Genomic DNA, 22210 nt, shown 5'->3' with positions numbered 1-22210 from the left:
TTCCATAATTCTATACTGCAACAAGAGGCTCCAGCAGGACAAATCCAATCCGGCCAAATATCGCCCCATCAGTCTGCTCTTAATCTTCAGCAAAGTGATGGAAGGTGTCGTCGACAGTGCTATCAAGTGGCACTTACTCACCAATAACCAGCTCACCGATGCTCAGTTTGGGTTCCACCAGGACCACTCCGCTCCAGACCTCATTACAGCCTTGGTCCAAACATGGACAAAAGAGCTGAATTCCAGAGGTGAGGTGAGAGTGACTGCCCTTGACATCAAGGCAGCATTTGACCGAGTGTGGCACCAAGGAGCCCTAGTAAAATTGAAGTCAATGGGAATCAGGGGGAAAACTCTCCAGTGGCTGGAGTCATACCTAGCACAAAGGAAGATGGTAGTGGTTGTTGGAGGCCAACCATCTCAGCCCCAGGGCATTTCTGCAGGAGTTCCTCAGGGCAGTGTCCTCGGCATAACCATCTTCAGCTGCTTCATCAATGACCTTCCCTCCATCATGAGGTCAGAAACGGGAATGTTCGCTGATGATTGCACAGTGTTCAGTTCCATTCGCAACCCCTCAAATAACGAAGCAGTCCGAGCCTGCATGCCGCAAGACCTGGACAATATCCAGGCTTGGGCTGATAAGTGGCAAGTAACATTCGCGCTAGACAAGTGCCAGGCAATGACCATCTCCAAGAAGAGAGAGACTAACCACCTCCCCTTGACATTCAATGGCATTACCATCGCCGAATCCCCCACCATCAACATCCTGGGGGTCACCATTGACCAGAAACTTAACTGGACCAGTCATATAAATACTGTGGCTACAAGAGCTGGTCAGAGGATAGGTATTCTGCGGCGAGTTACTCACCTCCTGACTCCCCAAAGCCTTTCCACCATCTACAAGGTACAAGTCAGGAGTGTGAGGGAATACTCTCCACTTGCTTGGATGAGTGCAGCTCCAACAACACTCAAGAAGCTTGACACCAACCAGGACAAAGCAGTCCGCTTGATTGGCACCCCATCCACCACCCTAAACATTCACTCCCTTCACCACTGGCGCACAGTGGCTGCAGTGTGTACCATCCACAGGATGCATTGCAGCAACTAGCCAAGGCTTCTTCGACAGCACCTCCCAAACCCACGACCTAGAAGGACAAGGGCAGCAGGCACATGGGAACACCACCTGCACGTTCCCCTCCAAGTCACACACCATCCTGACTTGGAAATATATCGCCGTTCTTTCATCATCGCTGGGTCAAAATCCTGGAACTACCTTCCTAACAGCACTGTGGGAGAACCGTCACCACACGGACTGCAGCGGTTCAAGGCAGTGGCTCACCACCACCTTCTCAAGGGCAATTAGAGATGGGCAATAAATGCCAGCCTTGCCAGCAACGTCCACATCCCACAAACGAATAAAAAAAAAGTTCAAGCATTTTTTTTCCTTTCGTGCAGTCCTAAGAGAGTCTTTTGGATGAGACATTAAATTACTCTCTCGTGAACATAAGGGGTCTCAAGCTCTATTCAAAGAGTAGATGAGTTCTCCCAGAGTCCTGGCCACCATTTATCCCTTATTCAACACCACCAAAAACAGATTTGTTTTATAACTTCATTCATCTCACTGCTCTATGTGAGATCTTGCTGTATGCAAACTGGCTACTGTATTTACCAGCAATAAATGTGACTACACTTCAGAAGTAATTAATTGGCTGTAAAGCAGTTTTGGGAGGCCCTGACTACATGAAAGTAACTTCTTTCTTTTCATAAATGAGTTGCCTCCTTCCTTGACCCATTGCCTGTGTGTTACTAGTATCTGGCTCCTGTATGTTTCTCTGAGTATATGTTCATTCCGCATTCCACTCTATGATCAGCCTTGCCTGGGATCCATTTGCTCTCCTACATGATTTAAATAATTCTCTCGTGCTATCTCAACGTTCTTTACAAATCTTATTACTAAGGTCCAGGCTGTCATTCCTGTACTGGTGTTTTTTTGTCTTGAAAATGTTTCCAGTTACTTATGAAAGCAGCATTATTTTCACACCAAATGTTAGGTTTCAATGATTCTGGAGTCATAGCCTTGTAAAATGAAAGGCAACCAAACTGTTTTTAATTAAAGTATTCGTGCAATCCAACAATTTCTGCCATGAACTGCTCCTCTGCAGTGCTTGCTGATTATTCAGGTACTGCAGCAATATTCAAAGGGTTTCCAAGATTGAAAATCTCTAGTTTTGTATCATAATATTTAAAAAAAATCACATAGCAAAGATCACAATATGTCACCTCAAATCTTGATTATATTGTAATAACTCAAAGGGTGCGATTAAGGCTCAAATACACTGGCTTTAGCATCGTAGAAGTTTAATTCTTTTATTGGGAAGATGGATTCTGCAGGTTGACCAGAATGGACACTGTCGCTCAATGTGTTACAGCATTCAAAATAATAGACTGATATTTGAATGCTATGCTTGAATGTTTTTCTAATGTGGAATTTTAAGATCTGAATATTTTACAGACAATTCAAAATGTGGAACCACCGTAACAAATAAATAACTTGAGTGCAGGCACGTATAAAAAGTTTTTCCATCAAATAAATGGAGCTGCAGGACAAAAATCTTAAAAGAAAGTCCCATAATAATGAACAAAATGATGACTCTGATTTTTTTTTTAAATCGCCATTTCCTAAAGCAAACTGCAATAGCTGTCCAACCTGGGAAGTTAATCATTCAATTGAACGAGATGTGACTCGTGAGAATAAACAGTTCAGTTATCATCTGCTTCAAGGTTAATGTTGTTTCCAAATTTTGCGTAGAGCTGAACTTTAAGATCGGATAACACCTGCTGAATGGCCTCCACTCGAGACTGCAAAGACTGGATCTCATCTTGGAGACTTTGCTGAAAAATAAAGTTTAGAGTCTTGTCAGGGTACAAACAGTCAAGAAAATTAATGTTCTTTATTATTAATTCAAAACCTTCTAAATTAATTTACTTGGGATCACAAAGCAGTGAAAGCAGCTTTGAAGATTATTTTAATGGGTTAAACAAAGCCAGAGCAGTTGATAGTATTAGGTGAATTCATAGAAATCATAGAAAGTTACAGCACAAAAGGAGGCTATTTGGCCCATTGTGTCCGTGCCAGCCGAAAAAGAGCTATCCAGCTTAATCCCACTTTCCAGCACTTGGTTCGTAGTCCTATAAGTTACGGCACTTCAAGTGCTCATCCAAGTACTTTTTAAAATGAGTTGAGGGTTTCTGCCTCTTCCACCCTTTCAGCAGGGAATTCCAGACCCCATCACCCTCTGAGTGAAAACATTTCTCCTCAGCTCCTCTCTAATCCTTCTACCAATTACTTTAAATCTATGCTCCCTGGTCACTGACCCCTCTGCTAAGGATAGTCGTAATTTTATATACCTCAATTAAATCTCCCTTCAGCCTCCATTGTTCCAAAGAAAACCTGAGCCTATCCAATCTTTTCTCATGGCCAAAATTCTCCAGCCCTGGCAACATCCTCGTAAATCTCCTCTGTACCCTCTCTAGTGCAATTACATCTTTCCTGTAATGTGGTGACCAGAAGCTGTGGCCTAACCAATATTTTATACAGTTCTAGCATTACCTCCCTGCTCTTATATTCCGTGCCTCGGCTAATAAAGGAAAATATCCCGTATGCCTTTTTAAGCCACCTTATCTACTGTCCTGCAACCTTCAGGGATCTGTGGACATGCACTCCAAGGTCCCTTTGTTCCTCTACACCTCTCAATATCCTCCCATTTATTAAGTACTCCCTTGCCTTGTTTGCCCTCCCCAAATGCATTACCTCACACTTCTCTGGATTGAATTCCATTTGCCACTTTTCTGCCCACCTGACCAGTCCATTGATATCTTCCAGTCTATAGCTTTCCTCCTCACTATCAACCACACGGCCAATTTTTGTATCATCTGCAAACTTCTTGATCAAGCCCCCAACATTCAAGTCCAAATCATTAATATACACCACAAAAAGCAAGGGACCTAGTACTGAGCCTTGCAGGACCCCACTGGAAACAGCCTACCAGTTGCAAAAACACCTGTCAACCATTACCCTTTGCTTTCTGCCACTAAGCCAATTTTGGATCCAACTAGCCTTCGCTTGGATCCCATGGGCTTTTACTTTTTTGACCAATCTGCCATGTGCGACCTTGTCTAAAGCCTTTCTAAAATCCATGTATACTACATCAAACGCGTTACCCTCATCGACCCTCCTTGTTACCTGCTCAAAAAATTCAATCAAGTTAGTCAGACACGACCTTCCCTTAATAAATCCACGCTGACTGTCCTTGATTAATCTGTGCCTTTCTATATGACGATTTATGCGGTCCCTCAGAATCGATTCCAACAATTTGCTCACCACCGAGGTTAGACTGACTGGCCTATAATTACTCTGTCTATCTCTTTCTCCCTTTTTAAACAGCAGTATAACTTTAGCAGTTCTCCAATCCTCCAGCACCATGCCTGTAGCCAGGGAGGATTGGAAAATGATAGTCAGAGCCTCCACTATTTTCTCCCTTGCTTCTCAACAGCCTGGGATACATTTCAACCAGGCCTGGCAATTTATCTACTGTGGAAGACTCTAATCCCCATAATATTTCCTCTCACTCAGTTTATCCCATCCAATATTTCACACTCCTCCTCCACTATTATTGAGTCACTTCCCAACCAAGGCACAAAATGTCATTGACAGTAATGTTTTCCATCTCAGTTTGAAAGTGACGGGGGGGGGGGGGGGGGGTGGAGGGAGGAGGAGAGGCAATGTGGTCACCAAACTCATGCCTATTGATCAGGAAGGACCAGCCCCATGGTGAAGAAGAACCCAGTGCCTCAGACCATCATCACTGTCTCACTGAACTGAGAAGTTGCCTTCATGAGGAAAGTAAGTGCTGGCAGAATCCACATATATATATCCATAATGTATTAAAATCATACATGCATGCATTTCCTGTCAACCTTTTCTATTATAAATTCTTATGTCCACATTTATAATAAAAACTGCATATATATATATATATACACAAAAAAAAACTACATTTGATATGTCCAGTCACCTATCTATTTTACCCTCCTATATAACCCTTTTGCCCGTTACATTGTGACATGAATTTCCCACTCGAGTAACATTTAGAAGTGTCACATATGATGCTCATTAATATGACATTATTTGATACTGCCTTAAAAATGCGTTTTTCAGCCCTTACCTTCGAGTGTCTTTTACGTTGCATTTTTGAGCGAGAGAGAGAGAAAAAAAAGATAGGGCTACAGAATTCTCCTCTAACACTTTCACTAATTTGCTGGCTGGCTGCATGCTACTCCAGCAACTTTGACCACATGCCCTGGACCATGAATAGTCCCTAATCAGAGGCATGTCTCAGCTCCACCGACCAGTTCCTGGCTGCGAATACTCCTTATCCCTACCTTTTAGCTACTCAGCAGCCTACCACTTAACATTCAACAAAAGCAAATGAGTTCTAAAAATCTCCCAATTTCTCTCCACAAGAACCTTGCTCAGTTGCACACTTAGTTCAAATACAATAGGTAAGCAGTTACTTTTTTTTTTAAAGTTATATCCAACTATCCACCCCCACTTCTTGTAAATCTGGCAGTAAACTTGCTCCTTCTATCTATAGCTGATGTTTCGCCATTTGCTGCACCTGCCTACAACTCTTTTCATTGCAACTTACATGCCCATCCACATTTGCCCATTTGCTCAGAAAATGTAACTTTTTAAAGTGATTTTTTTTATTTTAAGGGAAAGATCAAATCAATGGACTGTCATTACCGTATCCAAAATCCTTATTTGGAATAATAAGTACACTACTTTATTTGTATTGTTTAAATCAAAAAAAAATTAAGGTTCATTTTTACAATCAAATACTCTTAAGACCAGCTAGCATCTATTTCCCCTCCCTTATCTACACTCCACTCTCTCTCCTCCCAGCTCCATTCTGTCCACACCCATCATATTGGAGTCAGTGGTTGTAAAGGCAGTGTGGCTACTTCAAGAACAAATTGCATTTATATAGCATCTTTAACGTAGAACATCCCAAGGTGCTTCACAGAGGCACAAAGAAAATAAACGGACACTGAGCACAGAAAAAAGAGATATTAGGAGGGATGACCAAAAGATTGGTCAAAGTGGTGGGTTTTAAAGGACAGTCTTAAATAAGGAGAGGGAAGTGGAGAGGTTAAAGAATGTAATTCTAGAGAGAGAGAGGCCGAGGAAACTGAAGGCCGAGCCACGAATGGTCAGGCGAGGCAAGGGTTGCCTCTAACCCTACTGTACCTTCCCCTTCCTCTCTCGCCTCTAAACCTATTCTATTGTCACTCACTGTCCAGCATTTAAGCCAATTCCATCGTCCCTTTCCAATTCCAACATGTACCATCCTCTACCTTCTGCAGCCCCACCCCAGGCTTTAACCCTGCAGTTCCTTCCTCTACCCTACCCTGCTCTATTTTCTTGCTCTGGCCTTTTCTCATCTCCAATACTGTTGTTGGACCTTGCCCTGCTCTCTGAACCCTGCTTCCTCTAAACATTTAATTTGGTCTCAACTCACCATGTGTAATGCCATGGAATATTGACTAACTATTATGTATTAAAAAATATATAAATTATGATACTTGAAAGGAAAGCGAGATTTTCAATCTTGGAAAACTTGTTGCAATACCTCAATGATAAGCTTACACTGCAAAAGGAGTTCATGGCAGAAATCGCTGTATCAAACAAATACTACAACAACTTGCATTTATATAGCACCATTTGCATAGAAAAACATCTCAAGGCGCTTCACAGAGGCATGGAGGATAGGTGGCCGACCAGGAAATCATTGGAGTAATCAAGTCTGGAGTGACAAAGCCATGGATGAGGGTTTCAGCAGCAGATGGACTGAGGCAGTGGTGTAGATGGGCACTGTTATAGAGGTTGAAATAGACAGCCTTGTGGTGTAGAGGATACAGGGTTGGAAGCTGAGCTCACAGTCAAATAGGACGCCGAAGTTGCAAACAGTCGGAGTCAAATTGAGACAGTGGCCAAGGAGGGGAACAAAATTAGTGGTGAGGGTTCAGAGTTTGTGGCAGGAGCTGAAGACAATGGCTTTGGTCTGACTGGTGTTTAACTGGAGGAAACTGGGGTTCATCCAAGACTGGATGACAGACAAGCACTGTGATAGCACAGACTGTGGAGGGATGGAGAGAGGTAGAGCTGGGTGTTGACAGCAAACATGAGAAAGCTGACCCCATGCCTTTGGATGATGTCGCCATGAAGCAGCATGTAGATGAGAAAGAGGAAGGGGCCAAGGATAGATCCTTGGCTGACTCCAGAGAAAACCACGCAGGGGTGAGAAGAAAAGCTATTGCTGGAGATGCTCTCGTCACAATTAAATAGGCAAGAATTGAACAAAGCAAGGGCAATTGCACTGAGATGGACAATGGAGGAGCTGTTGGAGGAAGATGGTGTGGTCATGTCTTATAGTCAGAAACGGGAGAATTTATAATGGGGAACAGGGAAATGGCAAAGCAATTAAACAAATACTTTGGTTATGTCTTCACGGAAGAGGACACAAATAACTTCCCAGAAATGCTAGGGAACCAAGGGACTAGTGAGAAGGAGGAATTAAAAGAAATTAGTATTAGTAAAAAAAAGTGTTGGAGAAATTAATGGGACTGAAAGCCGCTAAGTCCCCAGGGCCTGATAATCTGCAACCCTGAGTACAAAAAAGGTAACCATGGAAATAGTGGATGCATTAGTTGTCATCTTCCAAAATTCTATAGATTATGGAACAGTTCCTGCAGATTGCAGGGTGGCAAATGTGACCCCACTATTTAAAAAAGGAGGGAGAGAAAACAGAGAACCACAGACCAGTTAGCCTAACATCAGTAGTAGGGAAATGCTAGAGTCTATTATAAAGGATCTGATAACAGGATACTCAGAAAATAGAAATGGAATTAGACAAAGTCAACATGGATTTATGAAAGGGAAATCATGTTTGACAAACCTACTGGAGTTTTTTGAGGATGTAACTGGTAGAATAGATAGGGGAGAACCAGTGGATGTTGTTTATTTGGATTTTCAGAAGGTTAGTGTGCAAAATTAAAGCACATGGGACTGGTGGTAATATACTGGCATGGATTGAAAATTGGTTAAGACAGGAAACAGATTAGGAATAAATGGGTCTTTTTCGGAGTGGCAGGCAGTGACTAGTGGGGTACCACAGGGATCAGTGCTTGGGCCCCAGCTAGTCACAATATATATCAATGATTTGGATGAGGGAACCAAATGTAATATTTCCAAGTTTGCTGACAACACAAGACTAGGTGGGATCGTGAGTTGTGAGGAGGATGTAAAGAGGCTTCAAGGCGATTTAGACAAGTTAAGTGAGTGGGCAAATACATGGGATTCAGTATAATGTGGATAAATGTGAAGTTATCCACTTTGGAAGGAAAAACAGAAAGGTAGAGTATTATTTAAATGGTGATAGATTGGGAAATGTTGATGTACAAAGGGACCAGTCACTGAAAGCAAACATACAGGTGCAGCAAGCAGTTAGGAAAGCAAACGGTATGATGGCCTTCATTGCAAGAGGATGTGAGTACAGGAGCAAGGATGTCTTACTGCAGTTATCAGCGCCTTGGTGAGACCACACCTGGAGTATTGTGTGCAGTTTTGGTTTCTTTACCTAAGAAAGGATATACTTGCCATAGAGGGAGTGCAGCGAAGGTTCACCAGACTGATTCCTGGGAGGCAGGACTGTCGTATGAGGAGAGACTGGGTCGAATCAGCCTGTATTCACTCGAGTTTAGAAGAATGAGAGGGGATCTCATTGAAACATATAAAATTCTGACAGGGCTAGACAGGCTGGATGCAGGAAGGATGTTTCCCCTGGCTTGGGGGGGGGGGTCCAGAATGAGGGGTCACAGTCTCAGGATACGGGGTAGAACATTTAGGACTGAGATGAGGAGAAATTTCTTCACTCAGAGGGTGGTGAACCTGTGGAATTCTCTACCTCAGAAGGCTGTGGAGGCCAAGTCACTGAATATATTTAAGAAGGAGCTAGACAGATTTCTAGACACAAAAGGCATCATGGGGAATGGGGAGAGAGTGGGAATATGGTATTGAGATAGAGGATCAGCCATGATCATACTGAATGGCGGAGCAGGCTCGAAGGGCCGAATGGCCTACTCCTGCTCCTATTTTCTATGTTTCTATGTCAAAGGCTGTAAAGCAACAGAGAAGGGAACTGCACCATGGTCACAGGGCCACGGTTGGCAAGGGAAGAGAGGGAAGTAGCAGAGCCGACTGAATGGAAAGTCCATCTTGTTAACAAACAAATCCATGATCCTTGCACTTCTTGAGGTGAGCGTGGAGGGGGCAAGGGAGGGAGGTTTAAGAAGGCAGTTGGTATTAAAGAAAAGGAGTGTCCCAGGATGATCTTGGAGTCGTAGGCAATTTTGGCAGAGAGCCGAGTATGGTGGAGTTTGATGTGGTCAAGACAGATCAGTCAATGGAAATTATCCAGACGGCACCTAGTAACATATTTCACTAATTACATCATTGTCACTATGCTCTGTTTTTTCACTCTGTTCCAAATCCTACACACTTCCCTCAATTCGGTCAGGTTGTGCCCTTTGGACTTGAGGGAGTGAAGATGGATGCTGTACCAGAGGAACAACAGTAATGGTAGACAGTTAAGGTTCTAATGGGGATTACGGCATCAAGGGTGAAGGTGAAGGAGTGGCTGAGCAAATGAACAGCTGCAGAGGTAGAAACTCATCCAGTCTAAATCATAACTTGACATTCTCTTTTCAAAGACTTCAGGCAGACTCTATCTAACTTCCGTATGCGACAAGAAAGTAAAAAGAAACACTATGGAAGATTACTTATATTATAGTTTAGTACAGCATTTGCGAGCTATTTATTTTCCATCACACCAAAAAATTAGCTTAACAACCACAAACAGATACTTATCCAGCTTTTTTAAAGATGTTATTCAACTCAGCATCATTCCTTTTGCTGCAAGTCTATTCTGCATATGTAATCCTTCTAATCTGGTTTTGCCTGAGGCTTGTTAATTTTATCCTCATGTCCTCTTGCTCTTGTGTACAAAACGCAGGCTGACAGACCAGTGCAATATTGAAAGAGTTGCATTGTCAGAATAGCTGTCCTGTGGAAAAGAAGTTGAACCAAGGACCTACCTTTTTTTTTGTTTTTGCTGGTTCAGTTGGATGTTAAAGATCCCATGGCACTATTTGAAGGTCCTGGCCAACATTTCTCACTTAATTAATGCCAGTAAAAAATCATTTACCTCATTGCTACTAGTAGGATGTTGCTATATGCAAAGTAGCTGCCATGTTTGCCCACAAAACAAGTTGTTGCATTTTAAATTAATTAAATCTATATGAAGCAATTTGAGAAGTTTGTGAAAAACGATAAATGCAAATCTTACTTTCTTCATTTTTTTCCTAAATTTGCAATCCAAATCAAACAACTTTGTAGCACCTATAGAGTCGATTCTTAGCATTTTAAAAACCTCTTGTGTCCACTCAAAATTTTAACAGGTCAAATTTTAACAAGATTCAAACCTGAAATGTGCCTCTACAACATTAACTGTAAACACTGTAAACTTAAGTACTTGCCTACTTCAGCCTTGCTGTAGTAAAATCACACTAACTACATTTGGTGCAAGTGTAACTTCAGTCCAAGTACAATTACTCACTGGCGAATTGAAAAACTAGCAGTAAGCTCTAGGCAGCCAAGATATTTATTACCTTTGCAGCTTCTAGCATCTCCTGCGTCTCATCCTGGGAATGGCTAATAAAAACCTCCCCAATTTGATAAGGCACCAGCACAGTCTCTTCTTCGAGCATCAGGATATCATCAGAGGCATCTTCTAGATTCTGTAACTGTTTCTAAGTTGAAACAAATAAAGCAGAATCAGTGCCACTTAACAAAAAAACATTTTAACAATTGCACACATTGAAGTATTAAAAGTGTGTTCACTTGTTCCAGCTCCTTTATTTAAAACAAGTTTCCGTAGCAGTTTTGTTGCATTAATCTTTGGTTTGATGGAACATAAAGGTTCTTCTCATCCTCACAAAATAATTCACAGATCACTGAGCAAGGCTCACTTTCCAAATATTCTTTACACACTTACTTAAGTCCACTGCAGAGCAGCATACAAATAAAGTAATCTGTAGCTCAGAACATGCAAGTGAATTGCCACCTTACTAAATGGAATGTTCATTTAAAGGGAAACAACTTTTTAATGGTAAATTTTGTGTTAGTCAAAGTAAGGTACTTTGGATTATTCAGGATAATGGTACATTCACACACCTTTTGGACCCAGCGTGATAATCAAGCACTCCTGACTAGGTATAGTGTAGATCACCATTGACCAGGAACTTAACTGGACCAGCCACAAATACTGTGGCTACAAGAGCAGGTCAGAGGCTGGGTATTCTGCGGCGAGTGACTCACCAAAGCCTTTCCACCATCTACAAGGCACAAGTCAGGAATGTGATGGAATACTCTCCACTTGCCTGGATGAGTGCAGCTCCAACAACACTTAGGAAGCTGGACATCATCCAGGACAAAGCAGCCCACTTGATTGGCACCCCATCCACTACCCTAAACATTCACTTCCTTCACCACTGGCGCACTGTGGCTGCAGTGTGTATCATCCACAGGATGCACTGCAGCAACTCGCCAAGGCTTCTTCGACACCATCTCCCAAACCCGCGACCTCTACCACCTAGAAGGACAAGGGCAGCAGGCAAATGGGAACACCTGCACCTTCCCCTCCAAGTCACACACCATCTCGACTTGAAAATATATCGCCGTTCCTTCATCGTCACTGGGTCAAAATCCTGGAACTCCCTTCCAACAGCACAGTGGGCGAACATTCGCCACACGGACTTCAGCGGTTCAAGGCGGCGGCTCACGGGCAATTAGGGATGGGCAATAAATGCTGGCCTCGCCAGCGACACCCACATCCCATGAACAAATAAAAAAGAGGCAAAGGCATAGTAGAAGGCTTTCCTTAAAAAGAGGACAGTTACACAAATATTTTTGCTCCTTCTGTTCCTTTGCTCTAAAATCTCCCTCTAGCACCACTGACCAAGAAGGCAGGCAGCCAGCCAGTACCACTCCGTACCCCAACAATAGGACAAGAGAGGGAGCAGCTCTTTGATATTTCCACCTGTACATTGGATGTGCCTACTGCATTTAGCACCTCCTACAATAAAACTCAACATTGCAATATCGTATGGGGAATTGCAGGTGCTGATTCACATCCAACTACACCGGCTCCAAAACCGGTTACTTTAAACAAAAGCAACCACCAAGAGTGTAATCACATTGTCATTAACTTCATGAATAAACAGCAAAATATTACAGATGCTGCAAATTTGAATCAAAAACAGAAATGGTGGAAATACTCAGCAGGTCAGGCATCTGTGGAGAGAACAGACAAGTTAACATTTCGTGGACCCTTCATCAGAACAGCCATTAACTTGATACTGTGGTACTTTTTGATGACTATTATTGTTTGAACAGGTTTGGATCTGATTGCAAAGTCTCTATTCTGAGGCTGGAATTTATGTAGGGAAAACGAACATTGTATCTGACTTCAGAATGCTTGATGCATTTGTTAGGTGCAAAGCGAAAACATTTTCTACACCCAGCACCATTATCCCTATTAACAAGGCATAAAAACAAGCAAAAGTTAGATAAACTTAAAGCAACCACCATTTCTATTTCTAACTGCAGAATGGAGGCTTCTACTCACCCATTTTAATAATTACCCAGACTCTGAGTCACAGATTTTCTCATTTAACCCCCCTTGTAGGCTACTCCAGGAACTAAAGGAGCTCTACTCCTTATTCAAATTCTAACTGACATATCTGAGTGTGTGTCACATATGAAATTATCCCACTTGTACCCTATATCTGTCTGTCATGTGACAATGTACCCCATATAGGCCTGATGCCTATATGGGGTATGGGGATAGGGCAGGGGATTGGGACTAGCTGGATTGCTCTGCATAAAGCCGGCGTGGACTTGATGGGCCGAATGGCCTCCTTCCATGCTGTAACCGTTCTATGATTCTATATCCATAGCAAAGAGCTGATATATATGAAGCACAGCAAGGCCAAAAACAATCAAGTTATTCAACACCTGTACAGCTTATAGCATTACAGTTTGTAAACGTTACTGTAAAGCAAGACTGGAGAGTCAGAATCACTGCCTCTCAAAACCATGTACATCATTTACACAGCTATTCTGTATGAGAACCAACCCTACATAACAGAGATTCAGTATATACATATTGGGTTATATCTCAGGCATTTTAATATATGACTGAATAATAAATTCCCCCCAAACCCGATTTATAGCACAATACTCTGCATTTACCTTTTTCAGTTCTATTTCTTCTTTAAGTTCTATGAGCCTGTTATTATTTCTTGCAAACTTGTTAATTTTCTGTTGGTCTTCAAAGGTAACATTAACATCTTCTACTGCCTATAACACAAATTTATTTTTATGGTTAATATACACACATCATTTCATATACACATTGTTTCCAATTTCAAAATATCCAGAGATCTGAATTGTAATATTCAATAGGTAACATCTGTCAAGTAGGATCTCAAAGCTAACAAATGAACGGTCAAATGTAGTGTACATTAAGTAGTGCATACTTACTGCATTTTTCCTTTGTGTATTGTATGAAACTATATACAATAAATTAAAATGCCTTACTACCCACAATGAAAGAGTTTTAGAAACAAAATTCTTCTTTAATTATTGGAAAACTGCAATCTCAAAAGCTGCCAGTAGCACAAGCCTGAGTAACTTCCACACCCAATACCTTGTGTTTTGCAGAGGGATGGGTTCTGTTGTGCACAGTTGAATGTCCAGTTATACACTGTGAATGAAGGGGACCTCTTTGTGGAAAGTTGAAATTGATGGGTAACTAAGAATCCCCAAATTTTGGTCTTGCAGAAAGTGCTAAGCAACATTCCAAGCACAGAAATGAAGGCAAGTGCAATTACAATACAATTACAAACACCTATAATATAAATTAAACCATTTTTTCTTGCGTTGTGAGGCTGGATAATGTCAGACAAGAGGAGAATGGTATTTACAAGCCATGCAATGATGTGATGTCTCATGCAAGATTTTAACCAACAAAAATTCCAGATGGATAAATCAGGAAGGTAGATAATTAGGAGTGTGGATAATGGAAATTCCACTGTTTCAAGTTGATCTCTAGGTAGATGAGTCAGTAAATCTACTTACTGAATAAAATTTACATAATTAAATCTTAAAAACTTAGAAAATTACTGCAAAACCAGAGACCTATATCCAAGTTAGAAACTGCAGCTTGAAAGCATTCATTTAAAGACAGAAAATGTGAAAAATAAATCACTGCTGTATTGGTTTACAAACTAACATTCTTACAAATGCAGACCTGTCAATACTTCTCAGCCAGGAACAGAGTGATAAGGTTCTGCACTACAAATCAGAAGCAAGGGCTTACACAATATTGATTTGGGACTTCAAAATGAAAAATGGCATCCTGATTTTAAAGACAGCAGTCCATGAAACAAACCATATGGCACCTGGTAACATACTTCACTAATTGCAGCATTGCCTCTATGCTATGTTCCCCCCACCCCCCCAGTTTCAAATCCTATACATTCCCCTCAATTTGATGGGACAAGCAAGCCTTCACACTATGCAACAATGTACTACCCTCTTTGTACATGCTGACAGAATGCATTACAGCTCTAGCATATGCCTTAAGTGTACCGTTTGGTAAGGTCCACCTTGCTAACAAAGTTTAAAAACAAAACAAATAATGGACTTGATTTCTGAGCTACCGTTGATCTGTATGTCTCCCATATATTGGACCAGAATTTGCTGGAGCGGGGCATCTCACAATGACAGCTCAAAAATGTTTTGCCCACAAAGTTTCTGGAAGTGCGAGCTGATAATGGCATGGGAGGGAAACAGGGCATCTGGGACCTTGGTGAACAATGGGACAAACAGTGCATTTCCTTAACCAATGAGATTTAAGGATTGAGAAATAAACAGAAGGACTGAGAAGGAGTGAATTAGAGTGGGCGAATTCAATGTCAAATCAGGAACAGAGAAAGAGAGAAAGATTGGATTAAGAGAGAAAAGAAAAAAAAAAAAAATTTTAAAATGTGACATTTTTAAAATCTCCAACAACAATTCACTACCTGAAGTAATGAAACTCCACACTTTTAATTGTTCACTTTCTGAGCCAGAGGGGTTGATTGACAGTCATTAACAATTATCATGTCTTTAAAGGGTACTTACACTTAACTACAACTTAACTTTCTGTGGTGAATTTAATGGGCAATTAATGTGCAAATACAGCAACATCATGAAAATTACGGGGAGGTTAAGGGTAAGATGCCGTTTTCACAACGCTAAGGGCGGAGCGACGCAAATCGTCCAGCAACTTGTGGCGATTCGTAATTCACGTTATCTATTCCTCACGAGTTGCTGGCCAATTTGCACATTAATAACAGTGTGCGTCGTTCACACGCCGTTATTTTTTCAGCAAATTCTGAGCCACTGTGATCTAACTGTACATTAGCAGTAGAGCCAAAAGTGGAAAAATAAGCAATTTTTAAAAAAAGTATCCACTCTAAAAAAAATTGAAGTTAAGGGCAAATCACTATTATTTGCATACATGAAGCAACTTCACACATTTCTGTCTTTTATTGTTAACTGGCGTAACAGCAGCCCAAAGTCCCCATTTTTATGTCTGGAAAGATGCAGCTGCAGGAGATGGTGAAACATGTCCATCTGACCTACCTACAGTGGAAACAGCTGCTTGGCTACTTCAGTGCACTAGAAGCTATATATTAATAATAAAAAGCCATGACAAACTTTGTACTCTAAGACAACGATGCCTACACCAATCTCATTAAATAAGGCTTAACATATCATTTAAATATTGCCTCAATACATCAACACAGGGATGTGTCTTTACTTTTTGTACTTGTCTCCTCTTCCGTATACACATAAAATGCTGAGACTACTGTTCTACTTGAGGCTCTTCGGCAGTTGACATTGTGAAGTTTCCCACTTAAAATTCAGCCTCTCTCATACATTCACAGCCATAAAATACAAAAACTTTAATAGTGCAAGATTGCCCTGACATTTTATACATTAGATATATTTTAGTGAGGATCATTTTATACATTCTATATATTTTTGTGAGGCTGAATGATTTTTCACAGCTGGTGCTTCATTTTAATGTCTAATAATTTTGTTTTATAGTTCCTTCAAAAAGTCTTCCTTCCATTCTGTACGCAAGGGTGCCACTAATATTATGACTCCCACACAGCAGAAATCTTCTGCCTATTTGTGATGACTGGGGAGAAAGGTTACCCATTACTTTGAAAACCAGGTGATGTACATTTGTTCGAAATCAGACTTTGTAGACTTAGACCCAATGATTGTTGATTGAGTCAGACAAATAATTCCAGTCACATTAACAAGTGCATTCCCCAACATCCTCTACTTTGCAGCACTGTAAAAGGACTGAAGGAGCAGCCACAATCTTTGGTGCTTCCTCTTCCCCTAATACTTGCTTGTGTTGCCAGATTGTATAGTTAGTCACTAATGAAACACCATGGATCAATAAAGAGATATGGGTGAAATTGAAACTAAAGACAAAGGCATACTCTAGGTACATAGACAATAAAGGAGAGGATGACAAAAGGGAAAAGGAGAGGATGACAAAGGGGAATATGAAAAGGTTAGGAAAGATGTTAAAAAAAAAATTAGGAATGCAAAGAGGAACTACAAAATTAACTCATCAAGGAACATAAAAAGAAATAGTTAAATATTCTACAGGCATATGTAACAAAAGAAAAATCAAGATAGACAGGGCCGCTAAGGGATGCACAAGATAAACTCTCAGGAGATGACAATGAAATGGCAAAAATATTAAATAGTTACTTTGCCTCAGTATTTACCGGGGAGACTAACAAGGTGGGCATGACGTTAGAAGAGGAGATCAGAAAAGATTTAGACATTTAAGATAGAAAGGGGAGAGATAATTGATAAACTAATCAAACTTAGAGGATAAAACCACCTGGTTTAAATTGCATCCGCGCATATTAAAAGATGTTAGGAGACAGCAGAAGCACTATTACATATATATAAAAATTGATTAGAAAAGGGTATAATGCCAGAGGACTGGCGGACAGCAAACATGATTCCTATATTTAAAAAGGGTGAAAGAACAAGTCCATGGAAATATAGACCAGTTAGGTTAGCGTCAGTGGTAGAAAAGATAATGGAATTTTTACTCAAAGATGTAATAGAAAAATATCTATAAAATGAAAATATGAGTAGTCAGCACAGATTTCAGAAGGGAAAGTAATGCTTGACCAACATTACTGAATTCTTTGAAGTAACAGAAAGAGTAGACGAGGGTAGATAAGGGTAATGCATTAGATGTATTTTCTAAAAGCCTTCGATAAGGTACCGCACTGTAGACTCATGACTAAGGTCAGAGCATGTGGAGTCAGGGGACAAGTAGCAGAATGGATAGCAAGCTGGCTACAAAACAGAAAAGAGAGTAGGGGCTAAGGGTAGCTACTCAGACTGGCAAAAGGTGGGAAGTGATGTTCCACAGGGATCGGTACTGGGACCACTGTTGTTCACAATTTACATTAATGATTTGGACTCGGGAATCGGAAGTACAATTTGAAAATTTCCGAACGACACCAAATTGGGGAGTGTAGCTAATATAAAAGGAAAAATGCGTCAAAATGCAAGAAGACATTAATAAACTTGCAGAATGGGTACGTAATTGCAAATGCAATTCAATATAAAAGTGTGAGGTGGTGCATTTTGGTAGGAAGAACAAGGCCACATACTGCTTGGATAATAAGAGTCTAAATGGGGTAGAGGAGCAAAGGGATCTCGGGGTACAGATACATAAATCACTAAAAAGTAGTGGGGCAGGTTGTAAGGCCATAAAAAGGCAAATCAAGCATGGGGTTCATTTATAGAGGTTTGGAATTGAAAAGCAGAGAGGTTATGTTAAACTGGCATAGAATCTTGGTTAGGCCACACTTGGAGCACTGTGCACAGTTCTGGTCTCCATATTATAGAAAGGATATAGAGGCATTGGAGGTGCAAAAAATATTCAGACGGATAATACCAGAACCGAGAGGATATACTTATCAGGAAAAGAAGGGCTCTTTCCGCTAGGCCGAGGGGTGACCTGACTGAGGTCTTGAAGATAATGAAAGGTTTTGATAGGGTAGATGTCGAGAAAATGTTTCCACTTATGGGAGAGCCAAAAACTAGAGGTCATGAATATAAGATAGTCACTAATAAATCCAATAGGGAATTCATAAAATTACATGGAATGTACAGCACAGAAACAAGCCATTTGGCCCAACAGGTCTATGCCAGTGTTTATGCTCCACACGAGCCTCCACCCTCCCTACTTCATCTAGCCCTATCAGCATATCCTTCTATTCCTTTCTCCCTCATGTGTTTACCTAGCTTCCCCTTAAATGCATCTATGCTAGTCGCCTCAACTACTCCTTGTGGTAGCGAGTTCCACATTCTAACCACTCTCTGGGTAAAGAAGTTTCTCCTGAATTCCCTATTGGATTTATTAGTGACTATCTTATATTTATGGCTCCTAGTTCTGGTCTCCCCTGCAAGTGGAAACATCTCCTCTACGTCTACCCTATCAAACCTTTCATAATCTTAAAGACCTCTATCAGGTCACCCCTCAGTCTTTTTTCTTGAGAAAAGAGCCCCAGGTTTGCTCAATCTTTCCTGATGGGTATAATCTCTAAGTTCTGCTAATTTCCTAGTAAATCTTTTTTGCACCTTCTCCATATCCTTTTTATAATATGGAGACCAGATCTGTTCACAGTACTCCAAGTGTGATCTAACCAAGGTGTTATACAAGCTTATCATAACTTCTCTGCTTTTCAATTCTATCCCTCTAGAAATGAACCCCAGTACATTCACACTGCTAATTTCAAATGTTATAAAATTATGTACTTTAATTTTTCATAATTTGAAAGGATTGCATTTAAAATAACTGCAAACACAATTTTTCTTAACCAAAGCCAATAGTGCCAGAATGTAATATGCAGATTCAATTTCTTCAATATAATAATACTGAATATGCACGTTTCTTTCATAAATTTATAATGGCCCAGAATTGCCCTTGCCCATTTCATTTCCACAAGATCTTTCACTGGATGTTGCTGGAAGTGTGAAATGGAAACGCGCAACGCCCACTACAGGACATCTGGGATCTGTGTGAACAGAGCAAGCAACTGTGTGCGTCCTTAAGCAATCAGACTGAAGGATTGTGAAATGAACAGCAGAGAGTCTGAAGAAGGAAACATGCATTAGAATAGCAAATTCAATGTCAAATCAGGTACAGAAAGAGAAATAAAGAGTGAAAGATTGGATTGAGAGAAAAAAAAAGTAAAAACAAATATATTTCTTTATAAATCTTAACAACAATTAAAACCTGAAGGAATGAGATGCCACACTTGCAATTGTTAATTTTCAGTGCCAGAGAGGTTAACTGGCAGTAATTAACACTTATCACACCGTTAAAAAGGATACTTAGACTGAAATGGAACAGCCCTAACTTTCTGCAGTGCAAGTACAGGAACTTCACATTGTTCAATTTATTTTAATGGTGAGTCAGATGGCGAGATGTCGTTTTCATGAAGCTAACGGCGGAGTAGCAAATCTCTGACCGCAACTTCTGAATTTTTGCGTTTAACTGTGCATCTGCTCTTGCCTGAAGTTGCCGTGCGATTTGCGCATGAAGAACAATGAGCGCCGTTACTCTCACTGTTACTTTAACAGCAAATTCCGGGCCATTGTAAAGTAATGGAGACAGATTTCAATATACCAAAGCTATCTTTTATTTTTAAAACTACAGAAAATGAGATACGACTTGCCCACTATTCTAATAAATCTGTGAACCAGAGACCAGATTCAAAAAGTGAAGCTTGTGGTTATGGTGATCTGTTGAGGTTTTTAGGTGCAGTGTGAAGATAAATCAAACAAGAATTGATGTAGGAAAAATAATATTTCCAGTTTTATGATGCAAAATTTGAAAATATTGAAAAGACTGGTAGTAGAGTCTAAACAGTAACTCTCATTCTTTCTCAAGGCTCATTTCTTTGTGTACTATTGTGATAGCAGTTTGACACAGAAATGACATACAATACAGCTTAATGCCACCATCTGCTCTCCCACCCCCACCAATAATAAAAAGGAAGCACTCAAAATCTGAATTTTTAAAAATTGGCCAATGCTTAACACATTCAAACTACATTCCTACATGTGCTATTGTTATGTGTGCATTAATCTATTTCAGAAGATCATAATTACAGATGAGACACCATTTGGCCCATCTCACCTCACGTCCTGAATGACCCTAAAGTCCCCTATTGCAGCATCAATAAATCATTCCAGGGTTTTAGCTCCCACTACTCTATCTAGGAGTTTATGCCATGTGATGATCACTCAGTGAAGAATTTCAACATATTAGTCCTAAATTTGCCATTTATAGTTTAAACTGGTTGTCCTTTCTTCTACTCCCAGAGTTTCAAGTAATTTTACAGATTTACTTTTTCCATACCATTTACAATCTATAAAATCACTGCTCTGCTTTCTCCAGTTTTTCCACATAAATGAGAGCTTTAAGACTGGGGATCAGCTTCTTAGATCTTCGCTGTACAGCATCCAATGTTTGACTGTCTCCCTTGTATCTTGGTGACCAGAACTGGATACGGTACCCGAGGTGTGGTCTAACCAGAGCACCATAAAGTTTGATCATGACTTCCTTTGACTTGTATTTTAATTTTAAATGGGTTAACACTTAAGTACAAATATACAGAAATGTAGTGCGAGCGTGTTCAGTATGCACACATGCAGGGCACTGAGCTGAATTTTTAACCATATACAAGATCAGTTCCTAAAGATTCAACTGTACACATGCAAACCACACCAAAAACTACATACACAATTACCCTTAGGACAAATGGGAGGTTTGAGAGATTCAAATCAGAATCAAGAGAACCCAAGTGACCAACTCAATCATTCTTTGCTAACTAATATAGGTGGTAGAGAGATGGGGCTGGATGGGAGCTGACCCCATGGCTGGAGACGGCGTCGCCAAAAGTCCCAAAGCTCGGGCTGTGGTCCGACTCACCGAGCTCCCGGGAACGGCCGAGGGGAAACCATCCGCCAGACGGGGGCCCGGCGTGTGGTTTACCGTCAGCCCCGGCCTGTCCCTTCCCGGCGTGAGCAGCAGGCCCCGGTGTCAGGTGATGGCGCCGCCCGGACTCTCCGTCTCACTGCCCAGCCCCTCATTCTCAGTCTCATGCCGCCGGCCGCCCCCGGCCTGTCTATCACCCTCTCCCCGGGGTCCCAGCCCCTCCCAGCGCTCGGTTTCCACCCCCCGGGGCCGGAGCCGGGGCCGCACTCACCGCTTTCTTCATGGTGGCTGCCATTTTACGGTCCGAACCATTCGCGCTCACCCGAGAATTTTAACATCATCGTTAAACGGGTCCCGGGACCAGAGACCCGGCCCCGCGCTGACTTTCGACTTTTAAATACCGGCGTGGGGAAAAGCTGGCGATAAATTCACCGAATACTCGGAAAAATTCAACATTAATCGTAACTTATAACATGGTACATTCCATTTAAAGGGATCAACACCATTAAAGGGTACCCCATTGCTTTACGCCGACGTAAAGTGTGTGTGACAATCCAGTGCTGTATCTGTGCCATTTACCATTACATGGTACAATTTTCAGCCGCACCATAAATTGGTCTAGTTCAATATTGACTTATAGAATTAATATTTAAAATATGTGATTTTTCCTTTACTGTTACACACATGTGAGAAGTACAGAAACAATAAATACTTCATATATTTTGATATTAATTGTGTGAGTACAAATAATTCATCAAGGGAATACCAATGCTTTATCTGATTTTTCCCTGTATGTTATATTTCCCTGTCTCTCTGTGCTGTTGCTCCTGTGCATTTGTCTGCTTATACGAATGAAGCAAATCAAGATAAAGGATAGAAACATCAGCCTTAAAATTACACGGTGCGATATCACTGTACAAACGGTT

The 22210-nt window shown here is 41.0% G+C and overlaps 1 protein-coding gene across 2 annotated transcripts; it reads right to left on the bottom strand.

The window, feature by feature from the left end:
• Positions 1-2074: 2074 nt before the first annotated feature.
• On the bottom strand, positions 2075-21672 carry pfdn4 (prefoldin subunit 4). Of its 2 annotated transcripts, none has more exons than XM_068000827.1 (4): positions 21556-21672; positions 13430-13537; positions 10786-10926; positions 2075-2889 (listed from the first exon to the last, which is right to left on the bottom strand). In XM_068000827.1, the coding sequence occupies exons 1-4, from the start codon at positions 21577-21579 to the stop codon at positions 2758-2760; spliced, it is 405 nt and encodes a 134-aa protein (XP_067856928.1). In that variant the 5' UTR covers positions 21580-21672; the 3' UTR covers positions 2075-2757. The 2 variants fall into 2 exon arrangements, with proteins under 2 accessions (XP_067856928.1, XP_067856929.1); XM_068000828.1 differs by lacking the exon at positions 21556-21672 and adding an exon at positions 20706-20725.
• Positions 21673-22210: the final 538 nt, after the last annotated feature.

Source organism: Heptranchias perlo, chromosome 19, assembly GCF_035084215.1.
Source record: "Heptranchias perlo isolate sHepPer1 chromosome 19, sHepPer1.hap1, whole genome shotgun sequence".
In the NCBI taxonomy this organism is placed as follows: domain Eukaryota; kingdom Metazoa; phylum Chordata; class Chondrichthyes; order Hexanchiformes; family Hexanchidae; genus Heptranchias; species Heptranchias perlo.
This window is presented reverse-complemented; position numbering and strand designations above follow the sequence as displayed.

What these genes read in the sequence shown, in the direction of transcription:
- pfdn4 (XM_068000827.1), bottom strand. Translation starts at nt 21,579, where the DNA reads ATGGCAGCCACCATGAAGAAAGCG. An exon ending in CAGCCACCATGAAGAAAGCG is followed by an intron (nt 13,538 to 21,555) that starts GTGAGTGCGGCC and finishes TTTGTGTTATAG; the next exon opens with GCAGTAGAAGATGTTAATGT. An exon ending in AAGAAATAGAACTGAAAAAG is followed by an intron (nt 10,927 to 13,429) that starts GTAAATGCAGAG and finishes GTTTCAACTTAG; the next exon opens with AAACAGTTACAGAATCTAGA.